The sequence below is a fragment of the Colius striatus genome, chromosome 2 (genome assembly GCF_028858725.1).
Source record: "Colius striatus isolate bColStr4 chromosome 2, bColStr4.1.hap1, whole genome shotgun sequence".
Taxonomy (NCBI): Eukaryota; Metazoa; Chordata; class Aves; order Coliiformes; family Coliidae; genus Colius; species Colius striatus.
Window position 1 is genome coordinate 8,835,211 of NC_084760.1, and position 24,667 is coordinate 8,859,877.

The following is a 24,667-nucleotide window of genomic DNA, read 5'->3' on the forward strand; positions in this document are numbered from 1 at the left end:
GAGGAGAGTAAACACTGAGCTGTGGGTTATGCAGGGAGGGAGTGAACTCCAAAGACATGTGCAACGTGGCCAGCTCAGCCACATATTTCTGCCCATGTTGTTTTATTTTCTTGAGCACTGGTGAGGATTTTGACAGCCACATGATGCAGCATACCAGCCTCACCAACTTCTGCTGCTCTGGCATTAGCTGCTCTGCTTCAGCAGGGTCACTCCAAGCAGCCTTATGCAGAGATGAGAGGTATCTGCCTCATGCTGTCCTCCCCAAATTCTTCTGCACACCAGGATGCTTTCCAGAGACTCTGCTCAGCAGTGCAGTGAGGAGAATGACACAAGTCCTGAAAGCACCAACCACTCCAGTCACAGCACCACTGTATATTAGCATAGAAATCCACACAGGATCAAAATACTGTTTGCAGAGCTAGATGGAAATGATATTTTTGCTGGGAACTGGTACATGCTTATTAACACTTTTCAACCTACTGCAATTAACACTTTTCAATCTACTGCTACACAGATAAGTTTGTTGATTGAAGAAAGACTAATGACACTTACCTGACCAATTGTACTACTTTGGTTAACCAGGCAGAAATATATATATATATATATATATATATATATATATATATATATGTGTGTGTGTGTGTGTGTGCCATATCCCACAGGCACTTGAAAAGGGTTCAGTTTAAACCAATTAATAAAATAGCCTGTTTGGACAAACAAAAATGATTGTTCTCTGAGAATACGTGAATTCAACTGCTAGAAAATCCCTGCCATCTGACGTAGAAGGATTTATAGGTTTAGTGGAAATTGCTTTCCCCACTGTCCAGATTAAATACTGCAGGATGATTTTTTGCATGAGTAAACATCCTTCCAGTAACGATCAGACCGATAATGTCTTAAAAAGAGGAACAGGACCTACATTTTGGTTTTCTTCTTCTTGTACGGACTATTTCTGGATACAGAACCTTCAGGTAACATGTTGACTGCCCATAAAATGCATTTTAGCATCTTCCTCCTCTTGTGGGGATGGGTTTTATCCACTGAATGCAGAGCCTACCGACAAGGAAAAGAGATACATGAAGCATACAAAAAAGGCAGGTGAGTCTCAATTTTATACATTCAAATAGATACAGTTTGGACAAATTAATGTTTCGGGTGAAGATGTGATGACTGACAGAGTTTTGCATTTCTGATTGTGATCTCTCAGCTTGAAAAGATTTTCTGTTGATGTTTTTGCCAAGGAATATGTTTTTTAATGCAGTTTCTGCAATGAAAATTCTCACTCTCCCTCCAAAAATAGGTGTGAGAGGTATCTCAAAGTTTGAAAGGCTGCAAAAAAAGAGAAGCACTTGCTTATATTTATTGTGGTTAAAATGTGGCAGGGTGTTTACATGAGAGTGGAGAGGAAACTTAAATCTGTGAGGGTTGTTGCATTTAATTGACTCGAGATCTCAGATATAAACACTCAGAATTTATTGTATTATTCCCACACCATTTGTTTTATAGAAGCTTTTGACAGGAGAAATAAATGAAAGTGTCTCTGCAAACTTCAAGGCTACGGTGAGTTATCAGAGGAAACAGAAAGAGCATTCCATGCATCCAATTATGACAGTAAAAAACATTTAAAGTAATGCCAGTTCTTCTCTGTCTCTCACAAAATGACTGTGACATTTTTCTCCCACTATCTTATAGACAGCCATTTTAGGATGTTTGGAGTTGAGGAGGGTGGGTTTTTCTGTTGCTGCAGCTGAGTTCTGATTGCTTAAATTCCATTTGGTAAATGTTTTGAGCTTTTAAAGAGGATTTTTGTAGTCATGCACACAACAAGGTGCATCTGGAGGAGCAATCCTCTGTGGGTTTTTTTGGGACTACAGGTGACACATTTAGTTTCTGTTCAGATGTTGTGTACTTCTGCTTGTGACAGACTGAACATATGTTGTTTCTGCTTTGCTATAGTCACTGTTTCTGTTTTGTGATGACTCTGTGTCACCATCAGTGCTGTAAAGGGAATGGGGTTGGAAAAGCAAGAGTGTCACAGTCCTGAGGAATTTAAACCACTCCTATTAGTCTTCAGGGAAAATGACTGAAAGGTAGAAGGAATGGAAAGTGCTGTGCCTCTTTGGTTTGCTATAGGTCCTTGCAGCAAGCCAAGGCTACATACAGAGTGACTGCAGTGTCCCAGGTGGCACTTAGGGCTCCATGAGCCATTTTATACATAGGAAGTGGTTTAGCAGTGATGCCACCTTTGTGGAGGTGTAACTGGCAAAATGGATGCAGTGGCTGTGTTCACAATCAGCCCCAGGGGATGTGTTACCACAGGCAATACAGATGCAAGACAGCCACAAAACCTCTATTTCTGTTGAGGCTCCATGTCAATGGCAGTGGAGGTAATATGGTAACAAAATAAAGAGGTGAAAAGCAAAGTACCACTATTTGAGCTGAAAAGCATCCAGCAGAGAGAAATATGTCCATACATGTACAGAGCCATGTTCTCGTTTAGCATCTTTAAGGAATACTCCCACTGCACCAAACACTGTCAGTGCAACTAACTGACAACAGAACAAATCACTGCAGAAGGGTGTTAGAAATATGTGAAAATGGAAAAGACATACCTATCCAGTTCATCTAGGAGCTGCCTCTTCACCCATACTTTGTACATATAGTGAAATTGTGCCAGGACAAGGCTATTGGGAAGCCCTGAGGCGTCGTGGCTCTGAGGAGCTGGGCTCACTGCTCTCCCACGCTGGCCTCAAAGGTCCTTTCTGGCCTATTTCTGACTGAATGAAGCAGTACTGATGCTGAGGAGAGCTGATGGAGAGAGAAGACTGAAGCTGGCATGTGGCTGTAGGGCTGTCCATCAGCAGTGTGGTGCCCAGTATAGCGCTCACTTTCCCCTGTGATGGGAAAGGCCATGAGAGAATGGTTTTAACAGCCTTGCAATTTGTAAGGTAAAAAAGGACTATTACAGTCATCTATCTGATTTCCTGCTAAGCACAGACAACAGAGCTTTCTGTATGAATTATACACCAGAGCCCTAATTTGTGATAATTACCTTCAGTGCCAAATAAACTCAGAATAGGATCACAAGTAGTTTTTAACCTCAGCTTCTACCTATTTGCTTCTGTTCTATGCTAGCTTGTCTCTCCTCCATCCAGGCTTTTGCAGGTGGATCAAGTTCCCTTTTCATCTCCATTTAGAAGACTAATCTTCTTATATTTCTCTGTCTAGGGTGTTTTCTAAGCTTTGACTCAGTCATTTTCATGTTTTTCCTCTGTGCTTTCACTGCTTTTTCAGCATTGACATCAGGACTGGGTGCAGTATTTGCACAACCCTCACTTAGGTTCTGTGTATGGAATTACTCCTGTTGACCTCCTGGGATCAGGGTCATAGTCTCCCTTGCAGCCCTGCAGTGGGAAACTGTTTGTCCAACATGAGTAGGCATCTGTATATAGAAGGTCACCTCAAATTAGAGGCACAGCCAGTCCTCTTTCCTCTCCTGTGTAGGTCCCCATATGACAAAATGCTGATCATATTAAACAGTTCTGAAATAGTCACAGTTCCTTTGCATTTCAGGCCAAGTCAGTGCCTTTTTCCATCACAGAATTAGATTCTAGAAGAAAAACAGAGGGGGGGGGGGAATATGATATAACATTAGAAAAAGCTTGCAGTGAAGATTGCTCCTGAACAGTTTGCTATTGATTCTGTTTCCCCTCCTTTCAACTTTCAGTCCTGAATATCTATTATGCAGAAGAAGAAGTTATAGCAATTGATTTTGTTACCTCTTGCTCCATAAAGGTGTACACCAGAGTGGAAACCCACCCCTCCCCTGTAGCACTATAGCCTTTACCTTCTGAAGAGAGCCACGATCCTCAGTGGAGATGGATGGGGGAAATCTATTTGAAGTGGAAAAGTCTGGCTCCATGCTACCACAGGATGCTCAGAGCAGCCTGATTTGCACCCATGGCCTCCCCAGCCTCCCAAAGTCCTTTAGGAGCACAAGACCATCTGCTTGCCCTACTGCCAGGGCTCAGGGCCAGCCACTAGTGTTGGCAGGCAGCACAGGCACCTGCTGTAGAGACCTGCCACCTTGGGTGTGCTGCCAGCATCCTCTTGTCCCTGACAGACAGCTTTGCTCCTCATTCTCATAGTGCAGCTGATAAGAGGAGAGGCTTTTAGTTTGTTTCTATGGACTGTGCTGGTCTCTCAAGGAGACTCACTTGCTCTAAACTCTGCTTTCAGATTAAAGCTCACCATTTCCTCCAGTTTTCAGCCCTAGGCTTGTTCTTTCACCTGCTCAAACCCAGCTGAGCCCACAGCCTGTGCATTCTTGACGATATATGTAGTGAATGGGGGTCCCACAGGGTCAGAAACTTTCTCTGTCACCACTTTTGGCACTGCAGGTATCCCGAGGCAGCCATCCTAGCGTGAGACACAACAGCCCTGCCTAAGGTTGAGCAGACAGGCATGGTTTTCCCCACAAGAGTTCATGCATGCACTATAGTCTTTTGGGGACTGGGCTTAAATGATAGGAATTCACATTTCTATGTGACCTGATCTAGGTGACCCTGCTTCTGCAGGGGGGTTGGACTGGATGATCTCTAAAGGTCCCTTCCAACCCCACCATTCTATGATTCTATGATAATTCCATAAATAAAGCTGATGAGACTTTGGGACACAGTGCAGAGTGTGACAAGAAAATGGCAAATAAGTGTAGGACAAAATATGCATCCAGTCACAGTGAGAGCAGCAAAGTAGATAGGTTTATTACAGAGCCCTCCAATATTGTAATTCACTGTAAAAATATCTGTCAAAGCCTCAACTGCTTATCTTTGCTAATCTCCAGGACAAATCACTTCAAAGGGATTTCATTTCAAAGAGCAGCAATATAAAAATACACCTTTTCTCACCTTGAAGACCTGTGTGCAGTTTGCAGTGTGCACATGCTGAGGGGAATGCAAGGCTTTTCACTCCTGTTACATCCACAGTGCCAAAACTCCTACAGGAAGGAGCTGAGATCAGGAGCATCAGCATGAGGGCTGTGTGCTGCTTTTCCAACTGTTCAGGCTCTTGGAAAGCCACTGGGGCTGCATGGGGGGGTTTACTAGGATACAAAGGATCGCTAAAGGTCACAACAAAAGGGCCAAAGCCTGTGTTGCTAATTAGACTTGCAGAATTTGCCAGAGAGGATGAGCAATAGGAAAAGAACTGGCCTGGAGCTGAGCCCAGGTTGTTCTGCCAGAGCTAACTAGGGGGGAAAAAACATGAAAATCTCTATTAACACTAAAGTCTCCCTGGACAGCCTTATAACCACCTTTCAGACAGAGAACTCTCGGCAGAAGAGATTTCACTCTACGAAATCTACAAATCATGTTTATTCAGTCTTAGCTAAGGGACTCATTTCTGGTTTTAGTCGTGTCCCTACTATTCCCTGGCTGTGTTAAAATCATTTTGCCTCACTCTGGGACCTAAATAGCAACTCATTTTCCTCTCTTCTAGAAGTCCCTGTCCATGTTTCTGTCAGTAAGAGCTATCTTTTACAGCAGTTGAATGACATCTACAACAAGCCCTGAGCTTCTTATCACAGGGTCTCTCTCATGGCCAAAGATCTTTCTCTTTATGACATTTTCAGGTGTGACCACAATCAGTGACACTCTTCCTAAGTGATGAGAGCCACCCTGCCAACCACAACCATGGTTCCTTCCTGGTCCTTTCTCCAAAGACTCAACATCATACTGAACATTTTCTGCATCAAAGTTACTTCTTTGTTTGTTACTGATTTGTTTGTTGAATTTGGATAGGAGATGTGTGTTGTCAGCTCCTCTGTACCCCAGCTACACTGCATGTGAGCTGCCTGTGCTCTGTAAACCATATGTGTCTATTGTGGTACCATCTTATACTGTAGGGCAGCTGCTATCTTCTTGCCCTCCTAATGCTCTCTCTGGCCTTATAAATTCATCCCTAACAGGATTTCTTCCTTCACCTCCCAGCAATCCTTAAGCCATTGTCTTGTCCTGGAGTTTTACTCGTGTCTTATCTTCAGGATTGATCCTGAAAGCATTTATTTGCATTACTAAAGCAAGCTGCCTTTAGATCAGATCTTCAGAGTGCATGATAAGCCTGCAAAATGCCTGTTGAAAGCATTGCCCCTAGAAGCACGTTATCAGTAGGGAGCCAGATTCAGTGGAGCTCTAAGCATCCACAGTTCAAGAGGCACTGCTTTTTAGGATCAGCAGTTTCCCTGCTTGCCTTGTGTCTTGTCACTGTTTGCACCAGCAGTGCTGGATCTCACTAGAGCAAAAAGAGGCCCAGCGTGAGCTTCAGGCCAGTGCAATCAGAGTCTCTTTATTTCCCCTGCTGGTACTTTGCCTTTCTCATCTCTTCATCTCTTTCAAGATTCCTCCTCTTCCTCAACTTACTGTTTTTCTCTCTTTTTTTTGTCCTGACTTTCTCTGCCCTCTTCTTCACCTGCCTAATTGATTTGCCCCTAGGCACATCTTTGCCTCTGCCATGCAGCTCTGCCAAGTGTTCTCCTGTTGCTTTCAACTGCATTGTTCTGGAACTTCCTTCTCTACTGTCTCACTTCTTCCACTTTTCAGAAATCCTTCTCTTCTGTCCCACAGTTCTCATTTTTTTTAAATCCTGTTGTACCTTAACTTGTATTTTTCATTCCTGCTAGCTCTCTCATTTACCTTTCCACCCCTGTTGTTCTTTCAGGTAACTTCAATCCTGCATGACAGCTTTCCTTGGAAATTGTGTGGGGTTTTTTCTTAACCCAGGCAGAACTGTTCTCGCTGCTTTTCATTGCAAATGATGATGTTTTGAAGACTGTATTTTTCATTTATCACCAGCTTCCTCTCACCCTTTCAAGGATTTATTTTGTGTCTACATCTCACACAGCTTCCCATCTTTATCCAGGTGATACATGCAGAACAAAGTCTCTGGTGGTACTTCAGTAGCTACATTCATCCATGTATGAATTCCCTAATTGCTGATGGTTTTGATTGTCCTTATGAAGACAGATTGCTTTCACTGCTGAAAGTAAGGAACTAAGACAAGAGTAGTACTGATAATTAGGTAGTTATCCCCCATTCTGCACTTGTACAATTATTCTCTGCAGTTATTTGTATTCTCTGTTTTATTCTCCTTCTCTAGAGGTTTTCAAAACCCACCTGAATGTATTCTTGTGCAGCCTGATTGAGATGAACCTGCTTAAGCAGGGGGGTTGGACTGGATGATCTCTAGAGGTCCCTTCCAACACCCTTCCCTACCATTCTGGGATTCTCCTTTGTGAAATTCATTTTATAGACATCAGACCTTTTCTCCAATGTATTGAGATTGCTTTGAATTCTGATCCTAGACCCCAAAATGTCTGTTTCTCTTTCAAACATGCATGAGGTTTACAGTTCTGTCATCTGCATTGTTATTGAAAATACTGACTAGTAGTTTCCAGGATGAAATTTGTGAGATGTCATTTAATGTCTCTCAACAGCAAACTAATGGCAGTTACTCAACCATGCTCAAGGTCACAGTTTCGTCTCAACCACATTTCCCTAGTTTAGTAATGAAATGTTAAAAACCTCACTCTAAATCTGCTTTTCCTCCTGCTTATACTAAGGTGGCCAGTTACACTGTCAGGAAGGACATTAGACATTCACATTGAGTGATCTTTATAATCTTGTTATCCCTGGGAGTGATAGACAAATGGATCATGAGTTTGTCACAATTTCCTTCCAGTGTCAGAACTCCAACATCCTTCTTTTGTCCCCTGCTTAAATCCAGGTTTTGTGTTCATCCTCACTCTCTCTCGGGCATCACCTGTCTGTGATGTGTCCTTGGAGGTACATGCTTCCAGCTCAGACACAGCAACAACTGCTACTCCTGGTGCTCCCAGGGAAATGCCATCAGCTTGTGTTGGCTTAAATACCTTCAGTTTCTTTAAATATTCCTTAACATGCCCTTCCTTGATCTGCAGTATGCTGACATCTTTCTTTTTGACCTGATCTAGGTGAACCTGCTTCTGCATGGGGGTTGGACTAGATGATCTCTAAAGATACCTTCCAAACCCTACCATTCTGTGATTCTATGACATCTGCTTACAAGTCAACTTTTCTTCAAAGACTGGGGTGGACATGAAACCTTTCAGCACGTTCTGCATTACCCCATTAGTTTCTCCCCTCCCCTTCATCCATCTTTTTTCACTTAGCTGAGCCCTGGCACCATATCCCTCTCCCTCTCAGCTTACAGGATGGACCTCAGTCACATTCCTTCTACTCCCTCTGACCCATCCTTTCAAGCTGTATAATGCAAAACCCAGCAAACATACACCCACTAGATGCAATTTCTGCCATGTAGGGCACTTTCATGTCTTGCAGCATCACATACAGTGCCAAGATCTCAGGTGGCATAACATTTCTGTGAACGATCCATATGTGTAGCTTTGTTTAACTCTTTTCTTTTGCCAGTGTTTATGTCCAGGCAAAGACAAAGAAAAGGGCAAAACTTAAAGGCTGTATGTATGTCTCCTGCTCCTGTGTGTTTTTTATTCTGAGACTGATCTATAGTCAAGTAATGGTGGATTAAAATGGGGTTCTCACTGAATTTTCTGTATTGCTCAAAAATAAGATGGTAGAACAGCTCTGAATCCTACTGTTTCTCAGACTTTGTGATGTGAACATTGAAAGCAGTGCTCTTTCTCCATTTCTGTTCATAGATTTAACCACCTAGAATAGCAATAGTTCACTGGTTTTCACCATCTTTAAATCTACTAATCATAAGGACACAGGACCCAACAGAGTTGCAAGCAAACAAGGGCTTGCCAAATGCCAAGACAAAACACATTTTGTGTTTGATCTTCCTCAGTTTTTACTGATTTGTTTCCAGCTCATAACTTTGCAGCTGTTCTGATCTGAGTACAAATGAGTGTGTTGCTATCTTATATTATCCCTGGGAATCAGTATGTTAAGAAGTGGCTTGTGCCTCCTACAGTGCAATGTCACTGGGTGAGAGCAGCTTCCTCCTGTTGCACATTTATTTTCTCCTCCCTCAGGTCCTGGGTGGTTTTTTCTCTGTGTTTAGCCACATTCACTTTTCCTCCTCCTGCACAATACTTCTCTGGGCTTCTGACTGCCTCTCAGTCTTCACTCAGACTTGCTGCATGAGCATCTCCTGCTCGCTGAGAAGGTCTTCCCAGTTAATTTGCAAGTCAAAGGCACCTTATGGGGGTTCAGAGAAAGTGAAGCCCCAAAACCTCGTTCCTTCCTTTGAGACACAGCATGGGAGGTGAATCTCCAGGGATTGGGCAGCACCATTCTGTAGTGAAGGAGTACCTCTACTCATGCAGGGCTCTCCAGGGCATCCATGCCTCAAGAGTCATTCCACACAGCGATGAAGCATCGTTTGTGCATAATGTCTCTTCTCCTTCTGACATCTTCCCCTCAGGCCTTACCCAGTGTTTTCCCCTCTCCCCATCTCTGCCTATCCAGCCTCTTTTCTCCTCAGTCTCACCCAATGCAGAGGTTCTCTTGGAGATCCAGCCTTGTTTTGCCTCAGTCCCACTCTTTGTCTGCAGAATCCTTCTGTGTGTTTGTGCACACAGTCCCAGCCCCTTCCTGCCTCTGCCCTATTCCCTGACCCAGAATCCTCTGCCTGGTTTCTACCTTCAACATGATGCTGATGTGGTATAAACTCATGTCACTGGTCACAAAACAGAGGAAAACCCAAACCCCAGTCAAATATTTAGCCACAGGTCTTTAGAGCTTTACAATTCTCATAGCTCTCTGGTAGTATCAATACACCTTCACCATTCTTGTGTCCTGCCCACCAAGGCTTTGTTCCTTCTAAGGAGTTGTGCTGTTTCCACTGCTATTGATTGTTCTGCCTCGAGCAGCATTTCATCAGGGCCTTACCTAGCCATGGTTTTATGGGCAGATTGAGGAAAACACACCTCCTGCCATTCCCTTGCCCAGCATGGCATGAATGCTGTGTGGCATACTGGGTGCAGGACAGGAGGCATCGCATCAGATGGCCACCAGTCTGGTGGGACTGGGGTCCCAGAGCTGAGTGCCATGGCACAGCTGTCAGGGATGAGAGAGTTTTCATTGCTTTTATTACTTTCCAATTAAAAGTCTTGCTGAAAAGTAGCTCAGCAAGCTCCACATACTCCTTTGCCCTGCATCAGTGGTCAGGGAGGCTACGGATCAGCTGCACCGTGGCACAGCATGAACTGCAGAGCTTGTATCTGACAAAATTAGGCACGTGGTGGTTTCAGAGGTTAGAGGGGAGAGTTCACAGTCTCTGCAGTGGCAAAGGGATGGAGGCATCATCCAGAGCATGACATAAACAGAGAGGAAATTGACACTCTGGTGTCTGCCCCAGCTGCTGGTTGCCAGGCTTCCCTGTCTGGCAGGCACCTCTGCTTGGGGTAGGAGGTTTGAGCTCAGTTGCAGCCACAGCCCCTGGCCAAAGTGTTGCTGTTGACACAAGTAATCAAAGGGACAGAGACTATACCACGACATCTTCACAATATTTCCTGAGATGGGATCTGTTCTGTTATCTCTTCTCTGATCTGTCATCCTCTTTGCAGACCTGAGAATGCCTCAAGGGATGGGAAGGAAAGACTGTCTCAGAATTTCAGGAACTCTAATAACAATATTAGTGTTAGCTCAGCCAGCCAAACCCACCAGCACCATTCCTTGAGGACATCATCCCTCAGACCAAGGAGAGACTGTGTGAATCTGGCTCCATTTAACTTCAGCAACGTACTTTCACTTTTCTCTTGAGGAGAATACAATGGATCTTGCTTTTCCCTGGAGCACTGAAACTGTATCTTGATTTAACTCCTCAAGTAACAAGTGTTCTCAGGTCCTAGTGAGATTATCCTAATAGCCTATAAAGTAGATCACTGTGTACTGAAAGTATGTTGCCTCCTGTAGAGAAGAGTGTATGATATACAGGTGGAAGGTGTGTGCTGCAGGAATAGTTACAAACTAAAAGGCTAAGATGGGCAGTGACCTCTCACACCTTTGTCGTGGTGACTTTATAGAATCATAGAATGTTAGGGGTTGGAAGGGACCTTTAGAGATCATCTAGTCCAACCCCCTGCAGAAGCAGGGTCACCTAGATCAGGTCACACAGGAACATGTCCAGGTGGGTCTTGAAGCCCTCCAAGGAAGGAACCTCCACACCCTCCCTGGACAGCCTGGGCCAGGGCTCCCTCACCTGAACAGTGAAAAAAGCTCTTGTTTCAAAGATGAGGAACACTGTGGGTTTTCTGGTGCACGCTGCAGGTGTGGACCTGACACTCCTCTAGAACACGTCCTGTGAAGCTAGGCAAATGGAAACTCCTGCTGGAGAGGGGTTGTGGAGGCTCCTTCCTTGGAGGTCTTCAAGACCCACCTGGACATGTTCCTATGTGACCTGGTCTAAGTTGACCTGCTTCTGCAGAGGGGTTGGACTAGATGATCTCTAAAGATCCCTTCCAACCCCTACTATTCTGTGATCTTCAGATCGCATGGCTGGACCATCTCTTCTGAAAATCAGATGTGGTTATCCCTAACCCTGTAACCTTTTTAGCTGTGTTGGAGGGGCTATAAGTGCTGTAGTAAACCTTGGGCTTTTTTTAAAAAGAGAAACTGCTTTTTGCCTTTTGACTGTGGTGCTAAGGATGAAAATCTGCTTTTGCTGAATTGAGGGTTTTTTCCCTAACTATCCTAAGATTCCATCATCTCATTTCCCTCCGCCTCACTGAGCATCAGCCTTTAGGGCAGTAGCATCTCCCGATCCCTTGAAGCAGTAAGGGGATCTGGGGGACTTATGATGACTTTGGAGAGGTTGCATCACTCCAGCTGCCATCAAGGACCTGAGAGATACTTCCAGTGCACAGGGAACACTGTGAATAAATGCCACTCTGCTCCAGCTGTTGCTTTTTTGTGAGGTGTCTCAGTGAGACATGAGCCATGAAATGCCTTTTGGCACTGTAATTGTTAGGAGATAAATATTGACATTGCAGGGGGGGAAAAAGGTTATTCATTATTCAGAGTAATTTAGCTCAGGAGTTATCAGTTAGTTTTAAAGACAGGCTGCCACCCCAGCAAAGGGAAGAGCAATGCTGTCACAAAACATGGCCACAAGGGCAAGCAGCTCACAGGATCACAGAATCACAGAATGGCAGGGGTTGGAAGGGACCTTTAGAGATCATCCAGTCCAACTCACCTGCAGAAGCAGGTTCACCTAGATCAGGTCACACAGGAACGTGTCCAGGCAGGTCTTGAAGACCTCCAAGGAAGGAGCCTCCACAACCCCTCTGGGCAGCCTGTGCCAGGGCTCCCTCACTGAAATAGTTTTTTCTTATGCTTAAGTGGAACTTTTTGTGTTCCAGCTTTTGTCCATTACCCTGAGAAACTCAGCTGTTATTAGGAAGAAGTTCAGGAAGAGTGAGGGGAAGCAGGAGCAGTTTGCCATTGATTCACGACTCCAATGGGCAGGCTAATGATGGCCCATGGTGGAGCTGCCACTGCCCACTTAGCCAGCAGAATGCTCCCCAGGGTCCTGACCAGGAAAGTTATTTACTGGGTGGAAAGAAATGGGGCTTCAAATAGCAGCAATAATTTGCAACAGGTAAAAATGCTTTACCACCACAGGAGGAGGCAGGAAAGGGGGAAGGCTTGGTAGCCTCAGGGTTGTGACAAGGGGAAAGAGGCTAGCAAAAAGAAATAAGTGAAGCAGCTGAACCAAACCACAAAGAAACAGAGTTTTCTGCACTGGCTGGAGCACGTGGGACATTTTATGTCGATTTGTGACAAGGAAATAAAGTTTAGTTTAGAGGCAGTGGAGAATCACCTGGAAGAAATAGGAGCAACCTGGGGTTGCTGGTTGCAGAGAGATCCTTGATGGCAACACCTCAAAGGTTCCCTCACCAGGCAAGATGAGGCCTGCACCATCAGGAACACTGGCTAAGCTCTGAAAAGAGAAATGAAAACTAGAAATTACAACAACATGTCCTGCTTCATCTCGTTTGAATAACACTGTTATTCCTGAACAGTCAAGAGTTTACTAGGGCACTTAAAGTCATGTAAGTAGGTCAGCTTGCTGCCAGAATCTTCTTATCTCCAAAATACATGAAATTACTTTCTGTCAGCCAGCAGATGAGGAGCAGGGAGCAGCGAGACACGTCAGCAGCAGCCAAAAGGTGTATCAACAAGGCAAGAAGACCCCAGAAATTGCATTTATCTGTGTGATGCCCAGGTCCAAGCAGTGCCAAAGAAGCTGCTCCTTCCTGTAGCAATGGTGCTGCATGGCCCAAGGCTCTCCCAGACAGTGGTGTGCCTGTGGGCACCCTGGGAAAAATAGTCCTGCAAGGCCTGAGGTTTGGCCACTGGATGATGGTGCTCAGGTGGTGACACTCGTTATTGCAAAAGGGATTTTGCTGCTGTGGATCCCTACAGAGGGATTGGAAATGTATGCTAACGGGCAAAAAGTCTCATTGGTTCAGTTGATTGGTGTTTGTTACAGAGAGGAGCTAATTTTTGCACATTTTAATTGAAGATGAGTTAAAACTGTTAAATGTTTAAACTGGAGCTAGCACGTGGCTAAAAGCAGCGTTCTTTCCTTTGGTGGCACAGTAAAACATTGGCCAAATACCTGAGAGGAGCTTTCTTGACAGCCAGCTGGGAGACAGAAGTCAGGACAAGCATCCTATGTGACTTGATCTATGTGGCCCTGCTTCTGCAGGGGGCAGGACTAGATGATCTCTAAAGGTCCCTTCCAACTCCTACCATTCTATGATTTCCATGCTTTTTAACCTGTTTTTTTTTCCCCCTGGAATATTTTGAGAGGATTTTCTTCTCATGAAAGTACCCAACTGCCTCTGTTGAGCAGACACACCGCAGCCTCTCTCCAGAGCCCCTGAAGGGGCTGCCCATGGCTGTGAGAGGAGGAAGGTGAGCCACCCACCTGGGTCCTTTGCCAGGCAGTCAGAGAACCGGTGGCATCTCACCTCACAAAAGCCATCACTCCTTTCCTTTTGCCCTGTCCCACCTGCAAGCCCCTGGCATGCCCCCACCCCCCAGCCCATCCTGACACCATCCTTGGATGAAAAATGAAGGTAAGAGCCATTTTGCACACTGCAGATGGTAACACTGTGGGAATCCAACGCTTCCCTCCCAACATCCTCACCCCTGCCCGTGAGCCTGTGTCTGAGCTGTGCCTTTTGCTGTTGTTTCCCTGCAGCAGGCCGCAGCGGCAGAGGCGGGAGGCCCACGGCGAGGCACACAAGCAAGGCAGGTAGGCAAAACCCTGCTGCTCACGACCCCATGGCTGGGCTGAGGCTGGGGCAAGGGGAAGGGGACATCACTTGTTCGTTTCAGTCGTGTTTAGGTAGGATCCATGCCATTAGCAGGATCCAGTGGGCCCCAAGGGAAGCTGTGACACCCCGATGGAGGTGAGGTGTGATACCACAGCCCTTTGTCACAGCCCCTTGAGTTGCATGGGTTATGTCACACATGCTGTGTGAGCAGGCACCTTCCCTCCAAGCATCTCTTCTGCAGAGCTGAGCCCTCCTCCACAGGCTCTCCATCACACCGCTCATCCTTCCCTCTGCCACTGCCAGGGAGAAAGTACCTTTCTGAGCATGGTCCAGCCTGCTCACAAACGTTGAAGGGTTTGCCAGTGACCTGTTAATGTCACTCTGCCAGGTATAAACCTTCCCTGATGCACACTCACAATGCCACAGGTATTTCAGAGGCTGAATGAAATCTAAAGCAGAAACAGGGGCCACCTTTTAAAATGACCGAGGGATAACTCATGACTGAAAGAAGAACTCACTGATGAAGGTAGATGACTTGCCACTCCTAGAACTTATTGAACATAGACTAAGATACTGCATAGTCCAGATAAGGCTCTGGGTTTGAGAGAGGAATCACTGATAACACTGCTGGTCCTTGTTAGGAGACTGTTGTATTGGCTTCTCATGATACAACTACTCCCAAGCCTATGAGAAGTACAACATAGCTAAGCAGTCTTATTTAAGAGGAGCTTTATCTCAGGAACACACACCCCATCAAGTTTCTTCACTGTCCTGCTTTCCTTTAATCTATTCCTGACTTGTCTTGTGTGTGTTCAGACAAGTGCCCCCCTGAGCATGCCATATTTACTCAGAGAACCAGCAAAGCTTTTCCTGCTGTTTCTGAGCCCTCCTTTCACCAGGATGGCTGGCATGCAGCTGGCTCTGAGGGCAGCAGGGCTTCACCTCCATGAGGGAGCAACGGAGGAGCTGCTGCCACCACCGTCCCAGCCAAAGCACTGCAGTGCTCAACTGCACTTTGCACCTTGGATGTGGAGGAGGAGTGGAGCATCCTCTGCCCAGCATTTGGTGCAACTCCAATAGCTCCTGGGACAACCTTCCCAGGTTCTTTAATGCTCAGAGACCTCTCTGGTCTTTAATGCTCCTTTTTATCCTTGTTAGAAATGTAGAGCTAATAATTTCATCCCAAGTTAGGAGATGGCCTTCCTCCTGGCCTGCTTCCCAGCCTGTCTCAATTTTGCTCCTGGGCAAGAGCTTATGTGATATATTATTTCCCTAACTCTTGGCCTCAGTCCCCTTCATAACTCAATGTCAGAAATGCCACCCCTGGCCCCATTTCCATCTCCCTCCTTACCCATAGACACCGTTCCTCGAGCCCACACTTTCAAATGATTGTCTCCAAACTCTTCTAGAAGCAGAGATAATTTCACAGGGACAAAAAGTCACCAAACAAAGGTTTTCTCAGTGCCAGAATTATCACAGGTGCCTGAGCTGTATGTTGAGTGCAGGAATGAGTTTTTGAATGACACGTTGCCGTGACAAACTGCAAGGTTTGGCGTGGTTATGGTCTGAGAGGTGAATGCTCTAAAGGGTAACGGAGTGAAGTGGGCACATACTTCTCACAGGCACTGCTTGGAGCTCATAGCTGTGCTTCTCTCTTCCTGGTAGCCCAATCCTGAAACGAAGCCCTGACATCACCAAGTCTCCCTTGACGAAGTCAGAGCAGCTGCTGCGAATAGATGACCATGACTTCAGCATGAGGCCGGGTTTTGGAGGTATGGATGTTCATCACATTTTCTTTATGCTGCAGCATGCACTCAGGTGAACAAGCTAACTGAAAGGCAGAGTCTTTTCTGACTCTTAATTTTTGTTGTGTTGTGAATTTGTGACGTGTTCAGGGGGATAAGGGTGATCCTACCCTCACCTAGGTGTTTTCATAAGTAGCCTTCTTCCTTGGATGAGGCCTCATCTGGAGTCCTGTGTCCAGTTTTGGGCTCCCCAGCTCAAGAGGGACAGGGAACTGCTGGAGAGAGGCCAGCACAGGGCCACCAAGATGATCAAGGATGATGCTCCAACATCTTCCTTATGAGGAAAGGCTGCAGGAACTGGGGCTGTTCAGTCTGGAGAAGAGGAGACTGAAGGAGCATCTCATTAAGATTTACAAGGATTTGAAAGGTATATGTCAAGGGGATGAGGCAACACTTTCTTCCTTGGTGTTCAGTGACAGGATAAGAGGTAAAGGACAAAAGCTGGAACACAAGAAGTTCCACTTAAGGAAGAACTTCTTTCCTGTTGAGGTGAGGGAGCCCTGGCACAGGCTGCCCAGGGAGGGTGTGGAGGCTCCTTCTCTGAAGCATTTCAAAACTCATTTGGATGTGTTCCTGTGTGACCTGATCTAGGTGGCCCAGCTTTGGCAGGGGGATTGGACTGGATGATCTCTGAAGGTCCCTTCCAACCCCTACCATTCTGTGACTCTATGAGCAAATAGCATAGTCAAAGGCAGGGAAACATGATTACAGGCAATGTAATACTGCTGGTGTCAGTGACACTTTCTTCTGACAACAATCCAAAACCAAACACCCAATGTTTATTCCTGGGTGATGGGGAAATTCTTACTAGGGTGGTGCATGTGCATAATCAAATCATGTAGTATGCTTGCTGACCCAGCCCTTTCATTTATAACCTGAAAGGAAATACTTTGGCTGCTGTGTGTTAATGCTTGCTCACAGTTCTTTGGCTGGGTGCTGGAGCAGCCTAAGCTTTCAGGGAAGTGGATGGAGGAAAACCATCCTTTCAACCCATGGGATTAGAGAATGTTGTAATTTATCTACCCTTTCTGGCTGACAGATGGTCATTCAAATCCAGGATACTATTATATACTCTGATGGAAGAAGATTTTATTGCAAAATGCTCAATATACCAAATACCAGCATGTTCAATTAATTTAAAAAGGTTTCAGTTTCATAGCAGTCCACTGATGTGAGCATTATTTGCCTTGACACATCTCCTGTGCTGTTAATTGCCAAAGGGGCTAGTCACAGCCTGGAGGAGAAAAAAAGAGATCAAAATCTCTATTATGTGTGATCACAGTTGGACCTTTCCCTTTGGGAGCACCAGGCCCAGTGGCACATGCCCATGCTCTGAAGTGTATCCCCTCCTGACACCCTTGTCTTTCCCACAGCTGAGCACTTAAGTGATGTGGAAGCCAAATAACCAAAGTAGCTCTTAGGGATGTTATTAGTCTGAGAGGGGAGCAGAAGTGAGGGGAAAACTGGGAGTCTCTCTCCCATATTCTATTAGCTGTGCTGCCACTGCTCACCATGCCAAAGGATGCTCTGCAGCTAAAAACAACTAAAATGGCATTAACATTTTGAAGGGATGCATGTAAGATGACACAATAAAAGGAGAAGGTCAGTAGCCAGCAGCAGGTCAGTCTCATTGCTGATTTTCATTGTTATTAGGAAGGTTTTAATGTGAATTCCAATTGCTTCTGCTTTCAGTTGGTTGACTGTCGTTTCTATTTCAGACTGACCATCTATATTTATCTCTAAGGTACAAAAGCCAGAGGATTACTTTGTCTCACTGGGTTTATACTTTGTCAACTTCTAATTTCTTTCCCCCCAGGCCCTGCCATTCCTGTTGGAGTGGATGTCCAAGTTGAAAGTCTGGACAGCATTTCTGAGGTGGACATGGTAAGAGCCACAGAATGTCTGAGGTCAGATGGGAACTCTGGAGATCATCTATCCCAAACCCTTGCTGAGATCTGGGCCAGCTAGAGCAGGCTGCCTGAATTTGTGTCTGTAGAGTTTGAATACCTCCAAGAATGCTTCAGAGCCCCTGGGACACAGATTCAGGTTTGATCCGAGTCTGCTGACAATGACTTCTATTGACCTCAGGCTACTATTTCACCTCCCTTGAAGCAGAAGGAAGAAATCTGGCATTTTCTTTTCTGTAAGACAAAATGGTTCAACACTGACCAGGCTGTCCCAAAGGATTTGGGTTTTTCCATTTTCCTCAGAAGTGATAACACGTTGAAAAGCTCTGAGGAGACCAATTCATGTGTTTGTTTTAAGGCACTTTGACCATGTTCTAAGGTGGTTAGGAGCCAACTAGCCCCCATACAGAAGCTGTGTAGCCATCCTGAGAGCAACACTGGTTCCAGCTGGTAGTCTTGCTCTCAACAGGGCAGCCAGAATGTGCTCAGAGGGCAAGAGTTTCTCTTCAACTTGCCTTTGGTGCTTTAGCAGTTGTATCACCTGTGCTGGGGACAAGCATGAGGTTGTTGGTCCTTCTTGTATCTTCACACTGATGCTGAGGTAAGATTTCAAGGGCATGCAGGACTACTGCTGGTGCCTTGCATGGGCTTAATTCCTTACTGAGTCTCTGCCCTTTGTTTCCTACCATACAATCAGTAATGTGGAAATGGTCAGTTTTCAAGCACTCTCAAAGTGGTGTGGATTTTGGTCTCCATTTTTGCTGGAGGGACTTTGTTAATCACAAAACACTGCTGAAAGTAAGTTATGGTTTCTACAGGAAACTTTCCAGAGGAAGATTTTACATATGCACACATAACACAGACAACAGCCTGTGCAGGAGAGCAGGGGGATGTGACACAGCCCTGTATGTACATTGCAAGACCTACACCAGTTTCATTCACCAGAGCTTGTCAGACCTACCCAGTTAGAGCATCTCCAAAGTACCTCAGCAGCTCAGCTTTTGCTTTGGAAGAGAAAATAATGAAAAAGAAATAATCCTACCCCAATACAATACACTTTTCAAAATGTTTTGTTCTTTCAAGCAAGGCATCAGAGAGCTCTGAAGCTCTCACAGAAAGCTCCAGCTTCTCTGTGTTAGCAATTAGGAGCCGCAGGCTTAAAGAGCCTGCCCCTGACTTCCAGGGTACAGCAAGGTTGCAATGATGATGCACATTGGGGTGCAGGTTCTCACCAGACCCAGGAAGCCCTCCAGTTTGTCCCCCCTATGTCTGGTGCTCCTGGCATCCTGACCACCAGCCACAGGGAGTCTGAGATTTTGCCTCACCTGACAGGGTCTCAAATCCTTCTCCTTGAGGAGAAAGCTTGTGAAGGTGGCTAGAGAGTCCCTGAGGAGCTTTGGGACTTAAAAGCAAAAGGGAGGATCTTAACCTTAAGGGTTTTAAAGTTAAAAAAACCCTCAAACCAACAAATCTGCTCATTTTTAAAGCAAACATTATGATTTTGAACAACTTCCACAGCTTTTTGAATACTGTCCCTGCTCCTCGTTTGACATTGTGCTGCTACACCCAGCACCGTGGGAAAAGCACTGTATGGCCTCAGGTGGAAAACAAACATTCAGGGTCAATTTTGGCTGTTTGGAAAACAATGATGGGGAGGAATTTATGTAGTCAGAATCAATTCTTTTTAACTTGTGCAGCTTTACAGAAAAAGACCATGGTGCTTTGCAAGATCATTACTTGCTGTTTAAGTGGAGAGACAGCTCTGACAGAGACAATCACTCTGTACTAAACTCAGGGTTGAGGAGTTGGATATAAAAACCTTTCCTTTTTTTCTCCTACTTTCTGTTTCCAAGACAGTGCTAAAATAACAGGGAATGTTATAAAATTTCATTAGGATGTCACAAAACCAGATTGGTTTTGTCCAATTAATTACAAGAGTTATAAACATCAGGGCCATGACCTGATGAACAGAGGTTTTGCAGGATGCATGGGGCAGCTGTTTTATCTGGAGGAAAGATGGGAAGAAGGGAAAAAAGGCCACCCCAGATCATTACCCAGGACTGGAAATTCATTTGCAAACATAATGAGAGAGTGTCTCTGAGAAGTGGAGTAAAAAAACCACATGTTATATGGTTGGTGCTTGAAAGGTTTCAGATGGTGCATTGTAAAATATTGTGGTTCCCAGTTTAATAGCCTCAAACTAGTATTAATGAATCTTTCCTAATGAAAGCAGACAATGCTTGATCTTTTCCACAACAGCAGTAAATGTAACTTTGTGCAAAATTGAGATGTTGAGTTCTTGCTGAAGAACAAATGTCTGTTGATTTGTTGCTGTTTGAAGGACACAGTCACACAAAAAGGAGCCATTGTAAAAGGTTTCTCAGAGTCACCTTCTTTAAATCTGAATATGAGGGAAAGGGGGTTAAAGAATGTTATAAATGGATGAAATGAAAAATATGAAATCACATGGTCAGTGCCTTTGGGATGTGATACAGAGCACTTCCAATCATTATATTGGCCTCTAGTGCATTGACAGCACAAGCTGCCACTAACAAATCACATCTACTGAGAAACAGACTGCAGAAACCCCAGCAGTTCAGAATGCTTAGGAAGTATCATGGAGAAAAAAATCAATCCAATATCAAATACTTTCAAAAGCATCCAACCCCAAACCCATCTAATCTCTACTCCAGACACAAGGGCAGACTGGTCAGTCTTAGACGCTTCCCTCAGTTTATGGGCAGTATATTCTGCTGCTGGTATCAAAGATACCATGCTTCCAAACACTTGTGTGTGAGGTTTTCAGGTGTGTGAGGGCTTCCTTTGAAGTAAGGAAAGAGGCAAACCCAAGTGTGTGTGTGCCTCTGGGGTCTGACTCCAAATACAACAGCGCTCAAAGACGAGGAGCACACTTCAGACCTAAGAGTACAATATGTGGGGAGAAAGAGAAGAGAACACCATTTTTGTCAACTATCCAGTCAAAAATAATTCAGTGGCTGTGCTGGAGGAAGAGTTCCCACTGCATCACACTCTTCCAGCTGCCATGGCAAAGGCAGTTGCCAGTGCAGCATGGAGGGCAGTACAGGCAGCAAATGCCTCTTCACTGTTGGCTCCAGCAACACGGCATCATATGGCTGGGAACTAAGTGCTCAGCAGCCTTCTCCACCTACTGCTGCCTAGGTATGTCTGCCTTTTTGTTCCTGGAGTGGCTCACAGATACCAAAATGCAACTGGCATTTCAGAGGTGGATTTGCCACCTGGATGGCTTCTGATTTCCGAACCCAGTAAGTCAGTCTGACCTGAAGGACTAAATAAGCTGTGACCTGTTGTGTCCTCTGTGGCTCAGGGAGTGGATGTGCCTTCAGGAATGGTGCTTTACAGCTCGTGGTGTGTCTCAGAGAGGAAAAATCACTGCTATGGGTAAGGTGTAGGTTGTGACACAAGCCTGTCTGTTTCAGGACTTCACCATGACACTTTATTTGAGGCACTACTGGAAAGACGAGAGGCTGTCCTTCCCCAGCACCAACAACCAAAGCATGACCTTTGATGGCAGGTTGGTGAAGAAGATCTGGGTCCCTGACATGTTCTTTGTCCACTCCAAGCGTTCCTTCATCCATGACACCACCACAGACAACGTCATGCTGCGAGTCCAGCCAGATGGGAAGGTACTTTATAGCCTCAGGTAAAGCTGCATTCGGTCAATGGGAGCTATTAGTGAAGTGAGAGAAAGAGCATTCTGGTGGAGTGAGAGAGTAAGCTATTAGTGGAATGAGTGTATTGTGTTTTTACATGGCTTCATACTAAAAAAAAAGATAAAGAAGAATGAATCTGCTGAGTATCCACCAACATTTGAGTCCCTGTGCAGGTTCCTTGCGTGCCTGTGGCAAGAAGCCAATCTCTATGCCAACATTGCTGGTTCCACCAGTGTCCCTTCACCTTGTGTGTGTGATCAGCTCCTGTTCCTGCTGTCAGGAAGCTGTGGCCAAATGTGGCAGCCCTTCTGGGCAGCTTGCTGGAGACCAGTGGGCTGAGAACCCTATGGGGCACTGCTGAAGAGGCAAGGCACAGTTTATGGAAGAGGGCAATGTCTGGTAATGAACAGAAGTCCAGGGCACATCTAGTTATCCCCTTCACTATACAGCAAAGTCTCTGAGCCTAGCAACATGTGCAATGTCTGTTCTTACAGATAATTACAAAGAACTATAAGTTATATGGAGAGCCTAAGCAACAAAACAGATGGAATGTCCTTCAGCACATGAAGTGACAAGCTTTAGAGCAAGGGGATATAGCTCCTGGTGACTCACATGCTGGAGCAGCTCAGACACTTGACTTGGGCTCTTCCTGCTTTTTGCTCACATTTCATGTAAAGTGCATGAAAGCTCCTTAAAGGGGACATTTTGGGTTGTGGTAGTTTGAGCCCTCTGGTTTGAGGGGTGATTCCCACCCTGGCTTTCTTCCTCGTTTTCCAACTGGTCAATCAGCTTTGAGAGGAACATTGCAGACACAAGTCTGGACATTATTAAACCAGGACTTTTTCCTTTCTAGTGAGCAACACTTTCACACTCAGAGATGTTATGTGAGGAGCATCTGTCAGCCTCCAAAAGAAACTAAAATCAGCTCTTCTGTTTTTCTTGGCTGCAGCTCCATCCAGTGAGAAAACAAGTACTGCCAAATGACCCATAAAAACCTGTTAGAGAGGAAATTGCTGAACAATACTCTGATGCAAGAGTGTCAGCACCACCTCCACACCAATCAGTAGCAACATACATGATAAAGAAAACATCAGATAACAGATAATGTACTCTGAAAGACAAAAAAGAGGGAAAATCTGACTGATAGGAGGTCAGTATTAGCAAGATACATAGATTTAACCAATGATAAGGCTGTAGAAGCTTTGATTGGGGAGGGTTTTTAAAGAGTCTTTAAGGGAATATTAGACAGAGACCTTAGGAGTGGCAGAGGTAGAGGTGAGCCTGTCGTGAGATGAGAATCAACATCTCAGCCTGCAGAGGTGTTTTGTGGTTTTATGAAAGAAAGGCAAGTTCCTTGTTCCAAAAAGCTACAATTCAGGAACAAATTCTGTCAGTAAGCCTTTCATTTGCTGTTTGTTCCTTTCTTTCCCTCTCTCTGAGACAGGAAAAGTAACCAATCTCCACTGCAGTTTTGTAATGCTGATAGTTGAATATATATAAAGTGCCTTCATGTGGGGCATCAATTTGTCAAGAATCTTCTTGTTCTCTGCTATTTTTATCTTACTGTTCATTGGAATTCAGGGCCTGAACAGTGTCTACCTTCCTGTCATTAAAGCTGAGACAACTCAGATCCTGCAACACACACTCTTGGGCTTAAACAATTGTCCTGTACAAGGCAATGGTGAATGTTTTGAATAGCAAATGGACACAGTTTCATCATTTTATTCAGTGTCAATTAGGGGTTGGAGTGCTTTTGGATGCCAGGGGAATATGAACACTGGGGAAATATGAATGATGCAGGTCTCCTGTGAAGAGCAAATGGCTCAATGCTGCCTGTCTGCCTTTGCTGAATGCCTGTGGAATATATTTTTCCTTGGTGTCTGCCTTCTTAAAGTTCATTGCCAGACTTTGTCTCCTCTTGTCTTGGAAACCACTGTAGACCTCACTGGCACCTAAATAACAAATCTGAGCCAAGCACTTTTACTCAAATTGTAAATCCAGGTAGATGGGAAAGTAACAGCAGTGAGAACTCGCACATGCAGAAGGATTCGTAATGTAAGGGACTGTGTTGTGCTTTTATCACATGGACAGATCACAGAATCATAGAACCATAGAGTGGTAGGGGTGGGAAGGGACCTTTAGAGCTCATCTGGTCCAACCCCCCTGCAGAAGCAGGGTCACCTAGATCAGGGCACACAAGAAATGTCCAGGTGGGTCCTGAAGACCTCCAAGGAAGGAGCCTCCACACCCATCCTGGGCAGCCTGTGCCAGGGCTCCCTCACTGAAACACTGAAAGAGTTTTTCCTTATGTTTAAACTGACTTTTTGTGTTCCAGCTTCATCCCATTACCTCTTTCCTGTTTCTAGATACAACAGAAAAAAGTGCTGCCCCAACCTCCTCACTCCCACCCTTTAGATGTTTGTAAATGTTAATAAGATCTCCCCTCAGTCTCCTCTTCTCCAGACTAAACAGCCCCAGTTCCCGCAGCCTTTCCTCATCAGGAAGATGCTCCAGTGCCCTGATCATCTTAGTGGCCCTGTGCTGGCCTCTCTCCAGCAGTTCCCTGTCCCTCTTGAGCTGGGAAGCCCAGGGCTGGACACAAGACTCCAGATGTCTGTCTACCATTAGCCCTGTTAATTCATTAATTCTTTTCCCATTATGATTTACACTTCTATTTGCATTTCCTTGCCTAGAGTTCAAGCCAGTAGAGTTTGCACTGGATGCTCCCAGTTCAAACACAAAATGATGTAATTAAAACAGAGATAATCAGGCCAGAGCCTTTGACTGATGGGGCAGAGCACACTGGTGGTCTCTGCTGCAAGTCCAGCCCTAGCTCGAGGCACTGCCTTTGCCCTCCAGTGGCTGATACTCATGTGGTGTGCTCACCAGGTTCTCACTGAGCAGCTGGAAGTGCACAGAACACTACCTGCATCCCTCATGGCACTAGGATGGCTTTGTTAC

General features: G+C 45.2%; 1 protein-coding gene across 3 annotated transcripts in view; it reads left to right on the top strand.

Annotated features, from left to right (window-relative positions):
* The first annotated feature begins 976 nt into the window (after positions 1-976).
* LOC104555038 (gamma-aminobutyric acid type A receptor subunit rho1) overlaps positions 977-24,667 on the top strand; it is a 30,560-nt gene continuing 6,869 nt past the window's right edge. Inside the window, exons 1-5 of one of the 3 annotated variants that reach the window (XM_061989897.1) lie at positions 977-1,098; positions 14,227-14,280; positions 15,968-16,074; positions 17,924-17,991; positions 21,473-21,696. In XM_061989897.1, the coding sequence (XP_061845881.1) occupies positions 977-1,098; positions 14,227-14,280; positions 15,968-16,074; positions 17,924-17,991; positions 21,473-21,696 (575 nt within the window). The remainder of the gene's footprint in view (positions 1,099-14,226; positions 14,281-15,967; positions 16,075-17,923; positions 17,992-21,472; positions 21,697-24,667) is intronic. The other 2 variants (XM_061989898.1, XM_061989899.1) reach the window with 2 other exon arrangements.